Raw genomic sequence first — 21,809 nt, 5'->3', positions numbered from 1 at the left:
GCACCCCTCTTTCCTCCAAAGAGAGGGAGGTAGAGTGTGTTTTGGCCGGCTGGGGCGGGTGGGGCCCACAGCATTAGCCGTGCACTGTTGTGTAACAGCAAAGCTCTGGGCTCGCTGCGCGCCTGCATTCTGGGGCCAGGAGTTCAGAAGGCTTGGCTCTGGGTCTGTCTGGACCTGGCCCCAAGGTGCCTGGGGCCTAGCACCAGATGGACACAGGTCTGCTTCTGCTTGGACACACACACACATGCACACACACATACACACACATACAGAAATACACACAGGTACACACACACGCACACATACACATGCAGGCGCGTGCACATCACACACATAACACACGCGCACACTTGCTGCTTGTCGACCGGGCTGCTCCTGGTGGGGTGAGGAGGGGGAGAGGGACGGAGGGAGGGAGGAGGAGAGATAGCAGAGCGGCGTGGAGGAGGAGATGGGAGAGTCACCGGAAGAACAGGCAGGACCAGGGCTTCTCAGGATCCCTGCTCAAGCCAGCACCCAGCCTGGTCCACTCATGAGCACTCCACAGGAGGGGCTGGAGTGTCTGAGCACCCGCCGCCTCCCAGGCCCGTTTCTGTCCTGCCCTGGACCAGCCTCTCATCTCATCTGGCGGGAACCAGAACAGGAGCAACAGCCAGCCAGCAAGGCCTGGGCCACTGGGGCTGTGGGGCAGGCGCTGGCCTGGCGCCCCGTCTGTCAGAGCCAAGGGAGAGCCCTGGGCACAGAGGAGGTGGCCAGGATGGGCAGCAGCTCCGCCCCTGCCCACAGTGGGGCAGCTCCCGGGTGCTTCCTTCCCCGTCCCTGCTGCTGGTGTGAGCCCCGCGGGCCTGGCCCCATCATGCCGTGGGGAGGGGCGCCTGTCTTGGGGAGGCCGTGGGGCAGACTAGGCAGTCAGAGGACGGTCCTCTTCCTGGGAGCTGCTGAGGGCTTGTGCAGAGACCGGGCATCTCTCCCTGAGCTGCAGCTTCCTGCTCTGCTCCTGAGAGGGTCTCTGAGGTCCGGGGATGGCCACGAGGGGTGGGGTGGGGGCTGAGAATGAGAGCGTGCGCACACACACACGCGCGCGCGCACACACACACACACACACACACACACACACACACACACACACACCATGGTGTGCTCCAACTCGATCCCAGCTGGGATGGGCTGAAGCCAGCTCCCTTCCCACCCCCCAGGGCTGCAGAGCACCCAGGGCCAGGGCCAGAGAAGAGGGGAATGGTGGAGGCCACTGGAGGGAGGAGAGGGCAGCACAGGTTGGAGCAGGGTCAGGACCACAGGCAGACGGGAGCACGGGCTCTGCTTCTTACCATGTGTGCACACGTGTGTGGGAGCACACACACGCACAAGCACACACTAGTCCACTCAGCTTCAGACCTACAAGTGACAGACAGACAGCCGGCTGGACCGAGAGCCAGCACTCCTCCACCAGCTGGGACAGGAGCCTGTTCCCGTGGCCTCCAGCCAGGGAGGCGCCCTGGTGTGGTGCTTGTGAACCAGGGGGAGGTCTACTGCCTGTCATCTCTGGCTGAGGGCGACACCTGGCTCCTAGTGGCCCAGGGAGCCTGAGTACAGCACAGCGCAGAGCGGGGAGAGGAGCAGACACCTGACCAGGCTCAGGCCCGAGGATGCAGGCCCTCTCTGCCCCTCCCTCCCTCCCTCAAAGTCTTTATCTGGGGAAGGTGGCAGATGGTGGCCCCTCGGGGCCTATTGGGAGCCTGTGGACAGGGTAGGGCACAGGGTCCTGCCATGTATGTTGCAAATCCCAGGGTCCCTCTTCTCTGTGTGAAGAGGCTTGGGCTGCCCTCTGCCCTGGGGCCAGAGCAGATGCGGAGGCCAGGTCCAGAGGAGGCCAGGGCCCGAGTCCTCACAGCTCTGGCCTCCCAGGCCCACATCTGCAGTCCAGATGAAGCATCGGTCCCACAGGCAGCGGACGAGGGGCCCATGAGTAGGGCTGCCCCAGACACCTGTGCCCAGGGTCCCTTCTGCCCTCCGCCTCATCTGCACACCGAGCCCAGTCCCTGGGCCCTCGAGGTGGGTGCAGTGTCCAGTGAACGTGCAGGTGCACACCCCAGGACCTCCTGAGGCCCTCGACCTTCCCCAAGCCTCCCCAGCTGGCAGCAGGCCAGAGCCCAGGGCCCTCTCACTGCAGGGCGGAGGGCTGTTGGCCAGGCCCCTGGAGCACTTCCCCCAGGGAAGGCAGCAGCCCTGGTCTATACTTGGGGAGTCTGCGGTGACACTCACACCCCTGCAGTGAGTCAGCTTCAGCCACCCACCCACCCCCAAGCAAGCTGACAGTCACTGGGCCCTGGATCCCTGCTCGGTGTGGGGTTGTGGGCGAGGAGGGGCGTGTGGCCAGGGACAGTACTGACTCACATGTGGGAAGAGGCCGGGGTAGCTCTGGGCTCCCTCCGCCTAAAAGCCCAGTGCGCCAGGGGTTCCCAGCTCCCTGGTCTCATACATGGTCACACAGGACGGGGATCATGGCCCAGCATCTGTCCAGGGTCTGGCCTGTGGCCAGGATCAGATCTCATAATGTGACCAAGATTAGGGCTCAGTATACGATCAGGGTCAGGGCTCAGTTTGTATGCAGGATTGGGGCTTAATCTGTGGCAGATTAGGGCTCAGAGTGTGACCAGGGTTAGGACTCAGTATGTGACTAGAGTCAGGGTTCAGCATATGGTCAGGATCAGGGCTCAGTGTGTGACCAGGATCAGGGCTCAGTGTGTGGATCGGGGCCAGGGGTCAGGCATGATCATGGTCAGGGGTCAGGTGTGATCGGGGTTAGGAGTCAGGTATGACCAGGGTCAGAGGTCGGGTGTGAGCAGGGTCAGGACTCAGCCTGTGACCAGGACCAAGGTCAGTGTGTGTCTGGGTTGTAGTATAGACCGATCCTTGTCCCTTGGTCCACCAGCCCCTACTGTCCACACCCCACAATGGCTATGGGCTCAGGTATGATCAGGCCACCTGCACTTCTCAAGAGTCCAACAGAGGGCACTGTGTGTCCCAGAGAGAAGTAAAAGCCCCTGGTTTGTGAGGGGCAGGAGGAGGTCTCAGCCCCACAGTGTCTACACCCAGCAGCTCTATGGTCCCCAGGCCAGAAAGCTGTCCATGGAGAGGAGGTGACCGGTGGGGACACTCCATCTGGCAGACTGACTGTGACCCACCCTGCGCCCGGAGCTGTCCAGCAGCCTCCCTGAGCCCACAGAGCCTGTGAACCCCAGCTCACTGGCTGCCCAGCGATGGCCATGGCAAGCCACGGGGCCACCGCCCTCCCAGCCCTGCCCTGGCTGCATCCCTCCCCCAGCCTGTGGTGTGGCAGGTGGTCCCAGAGCCCTGGCTCTGCCACTAAGCAGTGTAGACAGACCGGGTTTCAAAAGAGGGAGAGGGAAGGAGGACCTGGCAGAATGCAGAGGAGAATGAATGAAGGACGGCCTGGACCCGGGAGCCCCTCTCCTTCCTGCCCTGTCTCCTCTCTCCCTCCCTATCCCTCTCTCTCTGCAGCCCCCTCCCTCCCACTCCCCTCTCAGGTGCAGCTGTGCTGACGCAGGCAGCCTTCACCACGGTCACCACGTGGCTGGCTGACTCACCTCCCAGGTACCGGAAAGAGGCCTTTGTGTGTGGAAACCTTGGCGTCAGCCAGGAGAGCCTGAGCACTTCCAGGCTCTGAGCTGAGCTCCCCGCCCTCCTGAGCATCAGGGGCCCCGGGCAGGGCACAGCCCCTTCCTGCAGGGCGTTGGGAAGGTGTTTACCGTGCAAACTTTTCAGTCGTGGTAGAGAGGCTGGAAGGAGCCCCCCCCCCATCCTTCCTCTTTCCCTAGAGCAAACCCACACGTCACACCATCACCTGTAAACACTTTGCCACACATCCTGTGACACACAGACTCCTGGGGAGCAGAACCAAGCATGCTGTTCCCTGGCAAACCTGCCAAGTCCCCGGCAGGCTCCTCACGCGCCGCCCCTCCCCGTGCTTTGCTCTGGCACTGCCTTGCTCGAGTCCTGTTGGGCCCCGAGGCCACAGCACCTGCTGGGCGCCTCTTCCCTGCACAGCCTGCAGAGGGTCCTTGGGGCAGCGGGACTGCACGTACACCTGCCGCAGGGGGCAGGGCGCCCAGTGAAGCCTCTGGGGACTGTGAGCTCTGCCTGAGGGTTGCCGTGAACTGGCCATGTGACTCAGGGGGAATCTTCCAGAATGAGGAAAAGGCATGTGCAAAGGCCCCCGAGAACTGGAGAGCAGGCTTCTGCGTCTGGCCAGGCTGTGGGGCGCTGCTGAGCACCTCCTCAGATGGACCACTTGGATGGGCAGGTGGCAAGGGCCTGCCCTCAGCACAGGGCTTCATGCAGGTCCAAAGACATGCAGCTCACATCTCAGCACCCCGAGGGAGACACGGACAGCATCTGTGGGGACTCCCCACAGCTTGCAGGATCCCTGACCCCATCTTGGTCCATTTCCATCACTATAACAAAACACCTGAGGCTGAGTACTTTATAAAGAAAAGAGATTTACTTAGCTCACGGTTCTGGAGATTCAAGCCTCAGCTCTGGTGAGGGCCTCGTGGCCAATGGCGTGTTGCGGGCGTGCGAGAGGGAGAGATTACATGGTGAGGCAGAGAACCAGAGCGGGGAAGGACCCGTCTTGCTCTTTATAGCAAACCCGGCAAGAACTAATCGGGATCCCTCGGCTCCCTACACCCTCCAAAGGCGGCATCACCACCTCCCAGTGCGACACAGGGGACCAGGCTTTGATGCTGGGGGACTTGCTCAGGCCACGCTCAAACGGTGGTTTCTCCTTGAACCCACACAGCTCCTGCCCATGGGCCGTGGCCGTAACCCTGGCTGCATCCATATTGGCTGCAAAGTGGCCTTCGTTTCTCCGTTGCCCCCTACGTTGCATGTGACCTTCAAGTCCATACAGCCTCTGAGGACGGGAGGGCCAGACAAGCAGAGGGCAGCAAGCACAGAGGTGGAGGCAAAGGATGCCCAGGGGAGACGGGAGAGGAGCAGGAGGGACAGAGACCCTGGCTGCCGAGGAAGGGGCGGGGCCACTGCAGCTCCCCCACACAGGCTGGGCCAATGCCACACAGGCCTGTCTTCCAGACCCCTCTGTCCCCCCCAGTGCCCCGCAGCCCCCAGGGGAGGGAAGCCAGGCCCCTCTTCCTGCCAGCCCACGCCATGTGAGCCACTGCCTGGCAGTGCCTGGGGCTGGACGTTTGCACAGCAGCCATTGCGAATGGGCAGGCCCTGGTCTTCCCCATGTCCACAGTGTCCTGCACAGCCACTGCCCCACCTATTCCCAGGACAGCACCGTCCCCACTAACCCATCAAGTCCCAGGGTGTTTTGTTTTGTTTTGTTTTTTTGGATTTTTTCAGTACTGGGGATGGGACCCCTGGAGTATTCTACCTCTGAGCTACACCCCCAGCCCTATTTTTTTATTCTTTTTTCTTTTTGTTTTGAAACAGGGTCTCACCGAGTTGCAAAGGGCGTCACTAAGTAGCTGAGGTTGTCCTCTAACCATGATCCTCCTACCTCAGCCTCCCAAATGCTGGGATTACAAGTGTGCACCACGCCTGGCAAGTCCCAGGTTTCCAGTTCCACAGATATTTCAATGAAATTGGCACAGAGACATTGAAATAGGTTGGAAATCATAATCTAGAGTTTATATATATCCTTTATATATTTTTATGTATATAGAAATATGGTTTTCAAACACTCTAAACATTCACCTATTTTTCTCAATAGAACTCCAAAAACGTAATATTTATTTGACCACAAGTGGTATATTGCTTTCCTTTAATTTCTTAGGTGCCCTCCGCCTGGGACATCAGGATCTAGTGGGTTCAGTGTGAGCCCCCACCCGGGCCCTAGGAGCCTCCACTCCACTTCCTGTCTATGATGTTGCCTGTTTGAAATATTTCATAAACGTGAACTCCTGCATGAGTTCCTTCTGGCTCATTCTACCAAGCAGCCCCCTTGCTCTCAACCCACCAACCACCTGTAGGCTTAGCGACACACATGTTCAGGGTCAGGGGGGCCAGCCCAGGGCTCGTGCGGAGGGAGGCCGGGGCACGGCAGGCACTGGGAGGGAGGAGGAGAGGTGCCCTGCAACACTGGGCATCAGCGCAGACACAGCCGCCCTCTGCAAAGCTTTTAAAGGACTCGCAGCGACACGTTGATCTCAGTTATGCACCAGGAAGCCAGGTGCCAGCCCACTGTGCCCCTCACTGTCAGTGAATAAATCCACCAAGGAGAAGGTCGAAGCCCTCGCGCCTGTGGGGCCCAGCACGGCAGGCGCTCAACCAGCCAGGAACTGGTGGCTGTGTCGTGGAGGCCCAGCAACGGCACAGGCCAGGCACAGCGGGCACCTGCACAGGAAACAGGTGGCCAGGCCGAGGCCAGGGCGGATGCAGAGTTGGGGGGGACCGGCACCCAGGAGCTGCGCCAGCCCCTCACCTGGGGGTAGGTGCTGCATGCCTGTGGTTGGGGACAGGCCCAGGACAGGCAGACAATGGCAAGGGCAGGGAATCCCAGGCTGCATGGACAGGTGGACCTATGCCTGGGACTCGGATGGCCCACGGGTTGAGAGCTTCTGGGGTTCTGAGATTTACTCCTAGAATTTCAACCAGGAGGGAAAGGAGCGTTGCTGCCGGTGTCTGTACTCCTCTTCGGCATGATCCTGTTCTCCCTCACAGGTGGGAGGAAAGGCCCTGGATTGTGCCTGGGGGAGACTGAGGCAGAAGGCCACGGATGGTCCTGGCAGGGGGCCAACTGGGCCAGGTAGGCTCTGGCCTCTGGTCTTCCAACGCGTATACTGTGGTATTGCTACAGCATACAGGGGGACGTAGGGAAGGAGGTGGGCCCTGCAGTGAGCCCCATGGAAAGCAAGGCCCCCTTGCATCACAGGTAAGGGGTGCCCGAGCCCAGGGCAGAGTGGGCACCCAAGCCACTGCTGCCCCGTGCTCTACAGAGATGGCGGCATGCGCTGCACATCGGGAGGCCTCTCTAGCACCTGTCCACCCGCACTGCTCTATGCGGGGTGCTCTCCAGCTCAAGTTCAGTCTGCAGCAGGTGGCTTCTAAGGAAGCCTAAGGGCACACACCTGTCCCCAGAGCAGGACGAGACCCCAATCAAACCCCAACTTGGGGGCTCCCCGAGCACACCTCAAAGACTGGGGTGAGGGGCACAGACATAGACGGTGGGCAGCACCCACGATGTGTGTCGCCGCACAGGGCAGTGGGCAGGCTGCTCAGCTGGCTGGCTCTGAGCTCAACAGACAGGAAGGCTTGTGTGGCTCACTTGATGGTTTTAGCTGCAAGAAGCAACTCTGTGCTCCCCTGGCCCTGGCTGCTTCTTTCTGGGTGGGCAAGACCCTTGTAGGGGCGTTGCCTCTTGACCATGCCTGTGGGCCTCCTGACAGGCTGGGGCTGTGGTGCCCCAGGCATGGGAGGGAGTAGGAGGGTGGGGCTCTGTGACCAGTGGGAAGGGGACACCGCCTGGTTTTAGGAAGATACTGAGACAAGGGTTCCAGGCAGGCCAGGGACTACTTGGCCATGGCCAGAGGGTCCTGCAGAGGCTGAGCTGGGCCGAGCCTGGGGGAGGCCTCCACCCTCACCCCATGAGTCCACCACAGCCTCCCAGCCTGGGTCCCCCTCTACTGGTTGCCCCATTGGCCACCTCCATCCCCTGGAGCCCCCAGCCCTCTCCTCTGCTGTACATTTAGATAAGATCTACTTGGGGTTAAGTAGAAAGATGGAATGGGGGCTGGTGGCCTCGTTTCTGGAACCGTAAACGAGAGAGAGCTATGCATGTCCTCGTGAGAGCAGCCTGCGTGGGCTGTGTGTCCCATACTCCAGCCTTTCAGGGGACGGTGACCAGGACAGCGGGCCTCCTGGCTTTGAGGGACGGAGTGTCGGAGTGTGCAGTGCAGGGCTGGCACCAGGAGAGGCCGAGCAGGTGGAGGCCCCTGTGAATGAGCCGGAGCCCTGCCTGCACTTGTCCAGCCTGCACCCACCCCCACAGGTGTCCCTGCTAAGGCCAGGGCCACAGGAGGTGGCCTGGCTCCCGCAGATGGAGGCCATTATAACACTGGCTCTGCCGAGCCTCTTCCCACTGCGCTCAGCCCCGACCCTTAGTGGGGAGGTGACTGTGGCCGCCACAGCTCACATCCAGGTCCCTCTCTCTACCAGGCCTGGCAGGGTCTCCACCCTCAGACAGTTGTGTAGCAAGCGTGGTGTCCAGGCCCCGGGGACCTGCTGCTGGCTCCTCAGAGGCCCACAAGGTCCCGGGGGGCCAGCCCCTCTGCCCATGTGTCTGTGTCTGCAAGGAGGCAGCCCCGTCTGGGTGGGCACTGGCGCAGCTCTCCAACCCAGAGAAAGATGGGGAGGACAGGCTGAGGGCTGGGCCCCTCCCTGGGACCTGGTCAGCTCTCCTCCAGGTCCCAGCCCCTGCCTCACCCTCTGCAGGTAGCTGGGTCCTATGGCCACCGGCAGGACTGGAAGGCTGGCGTGATGGCCCAGGGTCAAGGGTGGGCAACAGGGAGGAAAGAGCTTGGCAGCCACGCCCAGACTCACCCCTGCCAAGGCTGCTTTGGGCCCCAGGAACCACACTTCTGTAAGTCTGCCCCCCCAAAAAAAACCCAACTGTGTACAGTCTTGGAGACACCTGTCTTTGGCTTCATAGCACCCTGAAGGCAGCTCTCGTCCACCGGGACCAGGTTTTTCTGGGACTCTAGATCTTCATGTCTATGCCAATGGGCCTCACTGAGCCTCCTGGATCTAGAGATATTTTTCAACACGCGTGGGGACTTGGAGCCATTTGCTCTTTAAATATCCTCCCCACCCCACCTCCCTTTCTGCCTGTATTCGCATTCGTGCGCGCCCCAAGTCCTGTGAACTCTGCCCAAACTTCCCTCGCTTACTCTCTGCTCTTTGAGTTGCGTGACATCTGTCAGTCTCTCTCTTCCTCCAGTTCAGATCTGCTGTTGGATTTTTATTTGTATCCATTTCTGTTGAGTTTTTCTTTTCAGTAGTTGTACAACTCCAGGATATTTATCTGGTTCTTATTAAAATGGCTTTTCTTTTTACCGATGTCTGAGGCACAGAGCCCCATACCTTCCCTGCCTTTCCACCTTTGCTTCTTGGATCATGGTGCCCTTTAGCTCTTCGAACGTCTGTAAAGAGCACTCTGAACTCCTCTGCTCACCCCACATCTTCCTCTCCCAGTTCCTGCAGCCTGCTCCCCAGTGTACTTCACACTTTCTCATTTCTGTGTACGTCTCATAACTTTTGGCAGGACAGTAGATGTGTGTATGTGTGTGTGTAACTGGAGTCTGAACCCTGGGAATTCTACTTCTAAGCTACACCCCAGCCCTTTTTATTTTGAAACAGGGTCTGAGTTTCTGAGGGTCTAAATTGCTGAGGCTGGCTTCAAACTTGTGATCCTCTGGTCTCAGCCTCCCAAATACTGGTATTACAGGAGCATGCCACCATGCCCCACAGAAAGTGAACTTCACATATAATATTATATAGCAATTCTGGGCCCTCACTTGGGCCTGCTGCCATTTTCTGATTTTCTTTGTTTAGTGACTAGCTAAAGAGACTATTTCTCCTTTTGTAGCTGGACAGGAGTCTCAGATGCTGCTCTCCAGGGGCATGGCCCAGACACTGCATCCCCAGCCGCTGCCACCATGCTGCCCCTGCTGTGCCCAGCTATTACACACCACTGTCAGCAGACTGCTCTGTGGTTTCCAGTAAGACCCTGGGCATAAACATCCATCAGTCAACCAAATCTGGACTCCTGTGAGGGGAGTTTCTGAGGTCAGTGTTTTCTGACTACCAGCCAGATGTGTGCCTGCATCTCCAATAAATCTGTAAACTGCTTCCAGGTGCCTTTCTTCGCCACTTCCAGTGCACGCGCGTGTGTGTGTGTATGCGCCTGTGTGCACACGTGTGCGCGTTGGTGTGAGCACCTTTATGCTTGACCTTTTCCACACCATTGCAAACAGTCAGTCTCTATAGAGAGGGCATGGGAGCTCTGTTCTATGGCCTGTGTCCCCTGGCACAGCTTTGGGGTTGGGGGTACACAATGTCACACAGCTTAGCAACATCCCTACTTTGGGAGCTGGACATTTGGTGGAGGGTGCAGCAATCGCTGGTCTCCTGAGCTCATCCCTCAGCGTGGAACCCCTGTGCGTGAGCTGAGGCCCACTGAATGTCTCCACGAGGCCTGCGATGTGAGGGAAGGAGACTAGCGCACTGCCATACAGACGCTCTGTAGGGAGATGGCCGGCTGCGTTCAGAGTGTGCCCTCATCGGCACTGGGTCTGCCTGCGCCTTAAAGTGGGCTTTGAGCCTCCAGAGCTGTTGAAGACTGCTCAAGGTCACAGTGTGTGAAGGGCAGGAGAGCAAGTGGTGGTTTGGGAGCACATGGCCTGGTACTCAGAACAAAGCAAGTGCCCTGATTTTGGCCACACCTGTTCCTCCCAGGGCCCATTGCACCATTACAAGGGAGAGATGTCCTCAACTCATGCTCCCGGCCTCGCCCTGCAAGATGGACAATGACAGGCAAGGCCTCAGGACCTGGGTGTGGAGCAGAGAACACAGAGTGGACACCACACATGGCGCCTGTGGGCAAAGGAGTGGGCTTGTGGGGACACGGGCTGCCCTGGGAGCAGCAGCAGTGCCTGGCTCTGAGGACCGCCAAGACAGGGGGTGCGATGGGTGAGGAGGAGAAGCAAGGCCTCACAGGCCTCCACGCCCACCCCTCAGCAGGCAACCAAGCCCCAGGCAGCTCCGAGAGTCCAGTCACAGGTGAGTCCTCGAACCCAGGGTGCTGGACAAACACAGGACAGCTCTTACACCTGCCAGCCCCTCAGGGCTGCCCAGCACAGCTGAGGACCCTGGCCTGCCACCACTCCAACGCCAGGAAGTGACCAGGTGACCCGGTGGGTCAGTACCAAGTGCATCAGCGATGACTGTCACTTGGTAGTGGGGGCTGCCTGAGGACACTCCCACTGGGACAAGACATGGGCGTACATGCTAGATCCTGAGTGCTCAGGAATGCAGGCGATTACAGACTGCTGGGGCACCAGAGCCCACCAACCTAGGCCCTGGGCAAAGGGGAGAGGGCAGTCCACCAGCTCTCCCAGTAGGTCTGGGTGCTGCAGGGAAGGGCCGCTGGGCCTAGGCACTGGCCTCCCGCACCCTCTGCTTTCCTGTGTGTGTGGGACTGTGGGGGCGGCCCAGGGACTTCCTACCTCTGAGCTCTGCCCCTGACAGCTGCAAAGAATTTTTAATTTTAAAACAGAGTCTCACTAAGTTACTGTGTGCTAGCCTTGACCTTCGACTCTCCTGTCTCAGCCTTCCTGTGGTCTACTGGGATCACAGGTGTGCACACCCAAGCTCCTAAGAAGCTGATCAGAGTGAAGAGCACGTTCGGACAACATGGGCTCTGTGGGGAGCACGTGCCCCTGATGTGTGGGTACAAAGTCGACACCCTGAGACCGCCCTCAACATAAGGCCACAGGAAGCTGTCAAGAACCCTGAAGGAGAGGAGGCAGAGGCGGGCCTATGGCCTGTTCCTCAAATGACCCTCCCTTGGGCGACACAAGGGACCAGGCCAAAGGGGCCTGTCCCTACCACTGGTCCTGGAGAGGCACCCTAAGGCCAAACATCACCCGGCCAGCCAGGTAATCAGTCAGGACAGAAACCTGGCAAGAGTTGCTGGTCCAGAGACGTCCAGTGGGGCAGGCACAAGCCATCCATCCCTAGCGGCCTAGGGCGCCACTGGGGGCTCCCCAGGATGCAGTCCTTGGGTGTCCTTCAGTCATTCCTGACATCTGACCAGCAGCACCTCTAGCAGCTTTGATTCCTCTCAAGTGAGCCAGAAATGACACGAAGCCCACAGACGCCACCTGAGGCACAAAAGAGATGGAGTGACAGCAACACGAAACATGGCAATGGGGCTCGAAGAATAAGAAGCAAAACCTGCAAAAACCATCTGGTGTTTATCGTCTTCACACATGCATTTAAAGCAGGAAACACTTCCACAGGTACCGCGATGGCAGCTTTAACTCTGACCTCGGCGTCGGACAGATGTAAAAAATAAAAACACAAACCACTCTTCTGCAAGTCGCCTCTGCTCTCGTGGAACCCGGGAGCAGTTCTCTGGGCAGAATAGCTAACAAACATTACAGTGAAAATCAGCTGCCAGTTCAGCTGCCATGACACAATCCAAGACAGGAATGGAGTTCACAGGGAAAGACATGAAACAGACACGCCCACCTCCTCCACACGGAGTACTGCGCACCGTGGACAGCGGGCAGCTGGGTCACAGCCACGGTGCCCCTCAGATGAGCAGCTACGAGGGCTGGGGAAACTCACCCTGTCCTCCTACAACTGGACCCTGGAAAGCCAGCCTGAGACAGGCCTTCCCCAAGAGCATCACTAAGCTACTGAGGAGCAAAGCTCAGCATCACTGGAGATCCACACAGCCACCTACTGCTCTCAGTAACCATGTGCCAACCTAAGACTAATTCCTGAATGCCCAATTGGGCTTTGTCCATGTAAGGGCTGTAACTGAACTCTGGGGAGTGAATGGCCTCTGAGCCAAAGGCTAAAAATAACAGTATCCACGGTCTATGGGCAACAAGAGGGCCTGGCCGAGCAGCTAAGGGCACGCTGCAGGGCCCGTGCCACGCCCAAGGGCATGCTGCAGAGTATTGCTGCCGACTGGGACCATGGCTGAAGCAGGCGTGTGTTGACAGGGAGACAAGTTGCCTGTGCAGCCACCAGTGCGCGATGTGAGCACTTGAAAGCATGAGCTGAGCCACGGCCCATGAGCTGCCCCAGGCACTGGGCACGAGGATGCTGCCAGCCCAGCACTGAGCCTCCTGAGGGCAGCAGGTACTGCCGCAGGCCAGGCAAGGCTCTTCTCAGACACGCCTCCTGCCACAGCAAGGATCAGCCAGCCTGGCCCTGATTCCAGCTGTGGTGTGCCAGGTGTGCTCAGGTAGGGTGGACTCTTCCAGAAGGTCTCCTCCTGGTCAGGTGATGTAGGAAAACATCAATTAGCTGAAACCCGAGGGGTAACCCTTCCCGAGGAGCAGAGACAACCAGCAGACGTCACACCCATGGGGCACTGGCAAGTGTCAGAGCCATTTTCCCCACCTGGCAGACAGTCTACGTCCTCCAAGTGTGCTCTACAGAGCGTAGAGCTGCAGGGGCTAGCAGCCAAAGGGCACGTCCGATGGCCATCAGTTCTCACCAGCAGTGGACGCACAGGGCAAGGGGGAGTGGGCTGTGGCCGTGCACCCACCAGGGCGCTCCTGGAGGGCCTCAACCTTCACCACGGCCCTCAGGGCAACATGTCGCCTTCTCAGCTGCCGCTGCCTCCTGAACACGGAGTGCAGCGCGTGCAGCTGCCCCGCCTCCTGTGTGGTGAAGCAGGGCTGCCGCTCTGCAAAGTGCAGCACTGCCTCGAAGGCCGCGGCCGCCTGCTCCCAGGCCGCCTCGTCACCGCTGGCCTCACCAGTGTCCTCCACCTTTGCTGCAGTTTCCCCGGCCTCAGCCGGCAACCCAGAGGAATGAGCCTCGCCCACTCTGTGCCCACTCTTCTGAAGCCTACTGCCGGGGCAGAAGGGGCCCTCTTTCACGAGCTCCAGGATGTGGGCGATGGTCTTATTGTGAGGTGTGGTGCTGCAGCGTTCTGCCACCTCCTCCTCCTCCCCCTCAGAGGAGCCTTCGGCCAGCATGGCAGCCGGCCACAGCTTCCTCCAGGCCCGCCTGAAGACCTGGCTGGGCACCGCGTTCCAGGCACAGGCCACACTGAGAATAGCGTCGTTCATGCTACAGCACGAGTGGAAGCCCTGCAGGGTGACGGGAGGGCTGAAGTGCCTCATGAAGTCCCTCCGGATGCCCTGCTCCATGGGTTGAATCAAGGCGGTCACGCTGGCGGGCAGGAAGATGGTGAAGATGTTATCGGACACCAACTGGGACTCCTGTGAGTGGGCCCGGGAGCTGTCCAGCAGCAGGACGGCCTTGCTGTCTTCAGGTAAACCTATTGTTCTAAAGTGTTCTCTCACAGAGGGGACAAAGATGTGATGGAACCAATCTGAGAAAATCTCTCTGTCCATCCAGGCATTCCCCTGAGCCTTGTAGGCCACGGGCAGGTGCTGGATGCCTGTGAAGGCCCTGGGGCCGCGACACTTCCCGATGGCCAAGGGCTTGATCCTGTGGGAGCCTGTGGCATTGGCACACACCAGGACAGTCAGCCTGTCCTTGCCCTGTTTAAGGCCAGGCACCGTCCCACCCTCTGGGCTGGGATTTGGCAAGCATCGCCAGAAAAGGCCTGTCTCATCGGCACTATACACCTGCTCAGGAGATAGCCCGTGCTCAGCAGTCAGGCTCCTGAAAAAGCCACAGAACTGCTCGGCTGCTTGGTGGTCCGCCACCTGCTTCTCACTGGACGCATCTAGCTTTTTAATGCCATGCCTGGCCTTAAAGCGCCAAAGCCACCCTCCAGAGAACACGCAGGGCTCGGTGAGTCGCATCTGCTCGTAGAAGTCCTTGGCCTTCTCTATGAGCATGGGGCCCGACACAGGCACGCCCTCCGCACGCTTCACCAGGAACCACTCGTACAGCACCCGGTCTAGGTGCTCGAGCTTGGGTGTGTGCAGGGTGCGCCGCTGCTCCAGCGCCTGGTTGGAGTCTGAATTGGCAAAGAAGCGGAGCAGCTGGGCCTTGTGGGCCTTGATGTCATACAGGGTGGACATGCCCACGTTGTACTCCTGCATGAGCGCCTTCCTGCTCTCGCCCCGCTCCAGGCGCGTGCAGATGTCGATCTTCTCCTTCAGGGTCAGCACCACCCGCTTCCGCTTCCCCCCCCTGCCCTTCACCGCAGCTGGCTTGGAGGCCATGGGAGGGGTGGCCCGGCCTGCCGCCTCTGCTCGCAAGCTCAGGCCAGTCGCTCCTTGTCTCCACCTGCAACAAGCTCTGGCCTCAGCGTCCAGGCCTCAGAACACGGGGCCTTGGCTCTGGTGAGTCAGCTGTCAGTCTCCTCTGCAGGGGAGGTGGCCAGCATCAGCCTGCCTGGACCACTCTGTGTAGCTGGACCCTCAGCCTGCCTGGTGTGGTGGGCGCCGGCACGGCTCCCCTGCACATGCACAGGCAACATGGGCTAGAGGTGCCTCTCTCCAGGGTCCGCGATGGCGTCTCACTCAGTGCTTTAGCAACTAGAAAGCAGAGGAGAGAGGTGTTACGGAGAGCACCTGGGACATTCCTGAGCTCATCCTTGTTGCTTGACCTGCCGGGACTGCCTAGCACATGCTATGGCCAGTCCCGCCAGGCCCTGACTTCCTTCAGGGTGACTCGGCCTCCAGCCCGCCCTCTGCTCTCACAGGGAGGGTTACAGACCACAGGGCAGTGACACCAGTGCCAAGGGCTCGCAGGACTCACACACGGCCTCCTGCTGGCCACCCCTCCCTCTCAAACTCTTATCTGGGCTGCTTCTTTGAGGCCAAAGGGCTGCGTATGTGCAGCATTAAAAACACTGTCCTGAGGCCAAGAGAAGGGAGACGTGTTCAAATGCAGCAAGAATTCCAAAGACCAAGGTGGGCTTCTCACCAGCCGGCTCTGGGCAGGCCTTTCTCCTTTCTGAGAAAGCCTCCTCTGTCTGCAAAACGTGGTGCTGCTCCTCTAGGACCTGGTACCCTTGTACGCGTGAGGGGCGGTGTGCATCCTGGACAGCACTCTCAGCACGGTGTGTACCCTCACAGCGGAGAGCGGAAGGCAAATCCAGGATGTAATCCACCCTCCCAGGATTTTAAAAGTGAAACCGGGGGAGATGTGGAATCTCACAGGAAGTCGTGAGGGGCCAACCAGCTTCCTGGAGGAGGCACAGCACCAGAAATGGACTCATGATGGATGTCCCATCGCGCTGGATGTGCAGCTGTGTGGGGGGTGGGGGGGATGAACACTGTGGTTCGGCTTGCCTCGGAAATGAGACTCGGGTACTGCTTCCAATCCTTAGGCACAAGGTGAGATAGTGATGTGGCAAGATTTTCGGGTGGGTTTCAGCCTTGCAACTTCAAAGGAAGCACTACTGGCCTTCATCGTGTGCTCCTGAGCCCGAGGAGTGGACACAACACGGGGCAAGGATGGAGGGCAGAAGTGACCAGCGAGGGCGGGAAAGAAACAGGGAGGCGCGCGTCGGCACTCAGACCCGGCCTGTGGGGGTTTCCTTCGTGAGGCGGTGAGGAGTTAGGGGGCGGGTGGAGACCACCTTGCCCGGGCAGGCTCCCGCAGAGCGCAGGGAAGAGGGGCGACGCGGGAGGAAGGTTAAAAACCAAGCATCCGGGAGGCAGGGCGGGCCGCTGAAGAGTTCCGAGCGAGGGCGGGCGGCCTCTGCGGGCGGACGTCGCAGTGCGCGCGCGCGGGAGGCTGGGGCCGGCCGCGGAGGCCAGTCCGTCCAGGGCTCGCCGGGCGGGAACCGCGCGGGGCTCGGAGGCCGGGGCGGCGGCGGCGCGGCCGGCCGCTCTCCAGGCAGCCCGGCGCCGCCGCCCTCGAGCTGGGGCGGCGAGGAGGGGCGCGGGCCGGCGCTGCGAGCCGCGCCGGAGGGCGCCGCCCCGGCCGGGAGGAACCGTGGCCCGGCCGCCGCCGCAGCCCGGCCACTCACCTGAGACGCCCGGCCGCCGCCGCCGGCCGGAAGTGCCGCCCGCCCGCCGCGCCCGCCGCGCCCGCCGCTTCCGGGACGCTCTAGGCCGCCGGAGGACTCGCCTCTCGCTGGCCCTGCCCGGCGCCGCGGCGGCCGGAGCCCGCGCCGCGGGAGAGCCTTGGCCCTACCCAGGGCAAATGATTTTTTTTTTCCGGGTCTGGGGGTGGGGCCCAGATGCATTTGACCCCCGAGCTACACCCCCTGCCCAGTGCAGATGATTTTGATGGCGAGATTTGAGGCCGATGAGCGGGAAAGGCCTCTCGGAGACTGGGACAGGAGTTGGTGGTGTGCTGGGTGGACTCGGGACCTTGCGAGGGTGTGGACGCGCTTGGCACGTGGGACCCCAGGGATCTTCGGCCTGGAGGGCGCACTGTGGCGGGCCGCGTGATGGCCTGGCTTGCCAAAAGGGGCTCTGCGGGTGGCAGTAAATTGTTACTCTAATAACCCCGGCGGTCTGATGTGATCGCAGGGTCCTGGAAGAGTCAAGTGCAAGAAGACCGTGTGATGGGAGAGGAGATGTTCCCCGGCAATAATCCCTTCCTTAGTTCTTCCAAGAGAAAGAATTCAGAAGGGAAGCAGGACTGGGAGACAGCAAGAGGTTTATTTAGAGAAGTGGGGGCACGGCGTGAAAGCAGGTGGTGATAACGGGGTTCTGTTCCAGGGAAAAGGGGTCTGGAACTAGCCACTTGCTGAGGTGAGAAGCAGCTGGGGCTTTTCATAAGGAGAGCCTTCTGACCCCACGCCTCCTCCGTGCATATTTCTCTTGGGTAATGTGTCTACATGTCAACATTCCTTAGAGGTAAAGTAAAACCCTGTGGGCGTTTAGCCTTCTGATAAACTGGGAATTGAATCAAGGGACATTCTACCTCCAAGCTACACCCCAGCTCTATCTAGCTTTTTGTTTTTGTAAAATAGGGTCTTGCTAGGTGGCTGAGGCTGTTCTGGACCCTGCGATCCTCCCGTCTCAGCCTCCCGAGTACTGGGATCACAGGCGTGAGCCCTGTGCCTGGCTGTCTGTGTAGTTTTCTAACATGGGTTTCTAACTGCAGCAGGATTGTTGGGGTGCCAAAGATGTTGGGGTGAGCTCTCGGCTCAGGAACTCGGGGTCTGCAGGGTCCTTGGCTAACCTGACAGAAAAGAATTTGAGCACGCGCCAGTTAGAGACACAGACAGAGGTTTATTGGGGAAAAGGGAGGAAATACACATTCAAGAGAGAATGTGGGCCCCTCAAGATGAGGAAGGCATTTTGGGGAGTTCAGGGTTCTCTTCTTATAGGGGACTTACTGAGGGGTGGGCTAGAGAAGGTATGTGAGGATGAGCTCAGTCCGGTGGTCCCAAGGCGGTTTATGGTGGGCAGGTGGTCTGGCAGCCTTAGGGTGGGTGAGCTCAGTCCAGTAGTCCCAGGCGCTTTCTGATGGTCTGTGGTCTGCTCAGCCTTAGGGTGGATGATCTTGGGTTGATTGGGGTCCTCATTAGTTGATTGATGGATAAGCTGGGATATCCTAAATTATAGGTTTTCTCTGAAATATTGTTAACTCTGGGATCTACAGGTTTCCCAAGAATTTATGGTAGAGTCAGGCCTGGGAAGGAGAACTGGTTTGTGGACTAGAGGCAGAAGCTCTTCAGCTCCAGGATCTTATATCAAAGTTATATTTTTACTTTTCCTTCCTGTCTGTCTCCTTTCTACCTACTTATTCCTTCTATCCTACATCAGGATGAGGAGTCCCGAATTGCTGCTCCGAGAGGACCTGCTTCACTTCCCCTCGACCCCTCAGGCCCATCCCCACCTTGCCCACCTGCCCATTTCTATCCAGCTACCTACACGTGCAACACCAGAATCCAAGGCTGGGGCTGTCTCTGAGATGGACAAAGGGCCACTAGAAGCTGGGAACAGGGAACACAGCCCTGCTGACTCCCTGGCCTTAGCTCCATAAGACTCTCTGCAGACTTGCAGAAGTGTAAGTTAACAGGTGTGCTGTTCCTGGCCACCGTGTTTAGATGCATTTGTCTCAGCGGCTGGACCGTGTGCAACTCTGGTACCTCACTCCTAGTTCCCATTCTACCCTGAGCTCCCAGGACCCTCCACCGCCGGGTTCTCTCTCTCTCGCTGCCCTGGCTCACTCTCCACTGTCTGCTCACACCCCCTGGGCAAGCTCCTCTAGTACTGCGGTTTTAGTTCCAGGGAAGGCTGGCCGTCCCCAGGTTCCTGTCTCCTGCCAGGACCCCTCCCCTGAAAACCAAACTGCTACCTCCTACCCAACGCCTCCACGGGCTTGCTGACAGGGTGTCTGCAGTGGCCTTGACCCTCCACCTGGCTTTGCTCCATGCACAGTGCTCCTTGTCTCAGTAAATAGCAAGTCACCTTCCATCACTGCAGCCGAGAAAGCTCAGGCATCCTGAACCGTCTGTCCCTCCCGGTTACCTGATACCCCACATCTGCTCTGCCAAGAGCTCTGACAGGCCCCGCCCTCAGCCCAGCCCGCTTCTGGCTCTTCTCACCCCCTGAGGTGAGGCTCACCTTCCTCACCGGCTATCAGCTCTCAGATGCTGCTTAGACAACCATGCAGAAACTGGCTTCAAACAGCAGCCATTCTACACTACTGATTCCATGGGTGGGGATTTGCCTGCCAGAGTTAAATGGGCTGAGGGAACTGAGTCACAGAACATGCCAGGCACATGGTGGGTCTAAACCCAGGAGCCCTGGAGGGGCTCCCTGTGCGGGGGTTCCATGGATGGCCACTCCCACACACCCCCAGTGGCTGCCATACCTCTGTGTGCAGCTCTCTGCTGCTGCCTTGTGGACACCGGACTGAATACACCGCTCAGACCTCGCTGTGGAGAGAGACTTGGTATGGAGCTGGGACCTGGGGCATTGCTCTGGGAAACCCCGGTTCTCATCTCAAGGGCTAAGTGCACTCTGACAGGGGGGAGGGGACCAGAAAAAGGAGGAGAAGGGAGAGATGCATGACATCCCCTGGGCCTGACCCTGAGAGCTCCTGCCCCCACCCCCAGTTCACAGCTCAGGCCCTTCTGACCACACCTGGGCCGTTGCAACAGCTACTCGCCCGCTGGCCTCCCCATCCCCATTCACTGCAGAGTGGCCTCGGGGAGGTCAGACTGGGAAGATCCCTGGACCAAACCCAGGTCCTCTTGGCCATAGGCCCGCGGTCTGGCGTCCTGTGGTGTTCTTCCAAGCCACGGGCCTCTGCCATCTGCGGGTTTCCCTCTGCCTGGAGGTGGGCCTGGACCCTGGTGGCTCTCGCCCCTCGCCCAAGCTCCTTGGGTGGGGACTCACCAGCCCTCCCACTTGGCCTCAGGGGTACAGGACTCCCACAGCAAAGGGGGCTTCAGCTCACTGGCTGAGGTTTGTGAAGCCCGTGTCCAGATGGCAGAGAAAGGAGACTGTCTTGGGTGGGTCGCCTTGGTTCACCCACCTCCCTCCAGGAGGGAGAAGTTGGCACAAGAAGCGGGGTTCAGAGAGGCAGAGGGCTGCTGGTGGGTCTGGGGAGGGTGTCCCAACAGGAGGGGTGTGGCATTGATACAGGGCTGCCAGCACTGCCTGGTGAGAACTAGGGCCCTTGGGGGATGTGGAGACAGGTGGATCCAGGATGGCGGGGGCTCCAGGCTGCCCAGCTGCTGTCCGAGAGCCATCCTGTGACTCAGTTTCCCAACCTACACATTTGCACACACTCATTCTCACACAGCAGGTATGGACCTCACACACTCGCCTGGCAAGGGCTGAGCTTGCAAGACATGGCCTTCATCCCCAGGCCCTGAGGGTGCCCAGCCCCCGAGCTCCGGGGCACACCTCCTGATCTGGCGCACCCTTCCACGGGAAAGATCTATGGCAGTATAAAAGGAAGTCACCTGCATTTGTGCAAATAATGTGCTCTTGGCTTTTTACAACTAAAAAAGTTTAAGCCAGGCGTGGTGGCACACGCTTGTAATCCCCACGCTTGGGAGGCTGAGACAGCAGGATTGCACAGGTTCGAAGCCAGCCTCAGCTACTTAGTGAGACCCTGTTTCCAAATAAAGTATAAAATAGGTCTGGGAGTATAGCCCAGAGGTAGAAAAGCCCCCTGGGTTCCACCCCAGGTACACACACACACACACACACACTAAAAAAGTTTAAGAAAGTCACACAAATAGGACCTATTTTCAAGTAGGGGCCTGTGTGGCATCCCCTGGAGGAGGCCAGGCCCTGCGAGGTGTCCACGCCCAAGGAGTGGCAGCTCCTGTGCTATGTGAACTGACAGGCTTGTTTCTGGGTGGCTTAGTGGAGAGCCAGGTCAGAACAGGAAAATCTGGAGTCCCAGGAAGTAGCCAGAGAGCAGGGGACGGAAGCCTGGGCTGAGTCACATTCCCGCGCCTCCGGAACCCGGTCCCCCCTCAAAGGGTCATGCCCCTTGGCTTTGTTTGGCACGGGGATTGAACCCAAAGGCATTCATTCTCTCTCTGAGCCACAATCCCGGCAGAGTCGCGCCAGTTCCATAGGTCCTTGCTATGCCGATAAGGCTGACGTTGAGCCCCTGATTTTCCTGTCTCAGCCTCTCAAGCACTGGGATTACAGGTGTGTGCCACTGAGCTGGGTGGCCGTGCCCCTGTGTCAGATCCTCCCAGGAAGCCAGGCCGTCAGATGGTCCAGGCTCTGTTTGGCTCTGTTTGGTGGCCAAAGCGTGCAGGATGGGGTAGGGATCGGCTCATGGCTGGGATCAGGGCTCAGTGTGTGACCAGGGCTGGGGCTCAGTGTGTGGCCATGACGCTGGTTTGATGGGGGCAAAGGTCAGAGTTCAGATTGGCCAGGGAGGGCTCAGGGCTGGGCTGTGGTTGCGCTCAGCCTGAGGGCCAGAGGGGTGGGGCTCTAGGGAAGTCTCAGTCATGCTTTTTAATATTTGAGTTGCGGCCACTAGGCCACAGGAGACCAGAGCTCCCACCCCTGGCACCACTGCCATCTGGGCAGGGATTCCATCCCGTGCACTGTGGGGTGTTGCGCAGGTCTTGGCCTGAGCCCAGTCCACCCGGATGCCAGCAGCCCCCCGAACTGGGAAACAAACCAAAACTGTCTCCAGACATTGCCAGAACTGGC

At 59.4% G+C, this 21,809-nt stretch overlaps 1 protein-coding gene across 1 annotated transcript; it reads right to left on the bottom strand.

The window, feature by feature from the left end:
* Positions 1-13,265: 13,265 nt before the first annotated feature.
* JRK (Jrk helix-turn-helix protein) lies at positions 13,266-14,927 on the bottom strand (the record flags this gene model as incomplete). The annotated part of the gene is made up of 1 exon (XM_080694153.1): positions 13,266-14,927. The coding sequence occupies one exon, from the start codon at positions 14,925-14,927 to the stop codon at positions 13,266-13,268; it is 1,662 nt and encodes a 553-aa protein (XP_080550279.1).
* Positions 14,928-21,809: the final 6,882 nt, after the last annotated feature.

This window comes from Muscardinus avellanarius, assembly GCF_963383645.1.
Source record: "Muscardinus avellanarius genome assembly, chromosome: 4".
In the NCBI taxonomy this organism is placed as follows: Eukaryota; Metazoa; Chordata; class Mammalia; order Rodentia; family Gliridae; genus Muscardinus; species Muscardinus avellanarius.
This window is presented reverse-complemented; position numbering and strand designations above follow the sequence as displayed.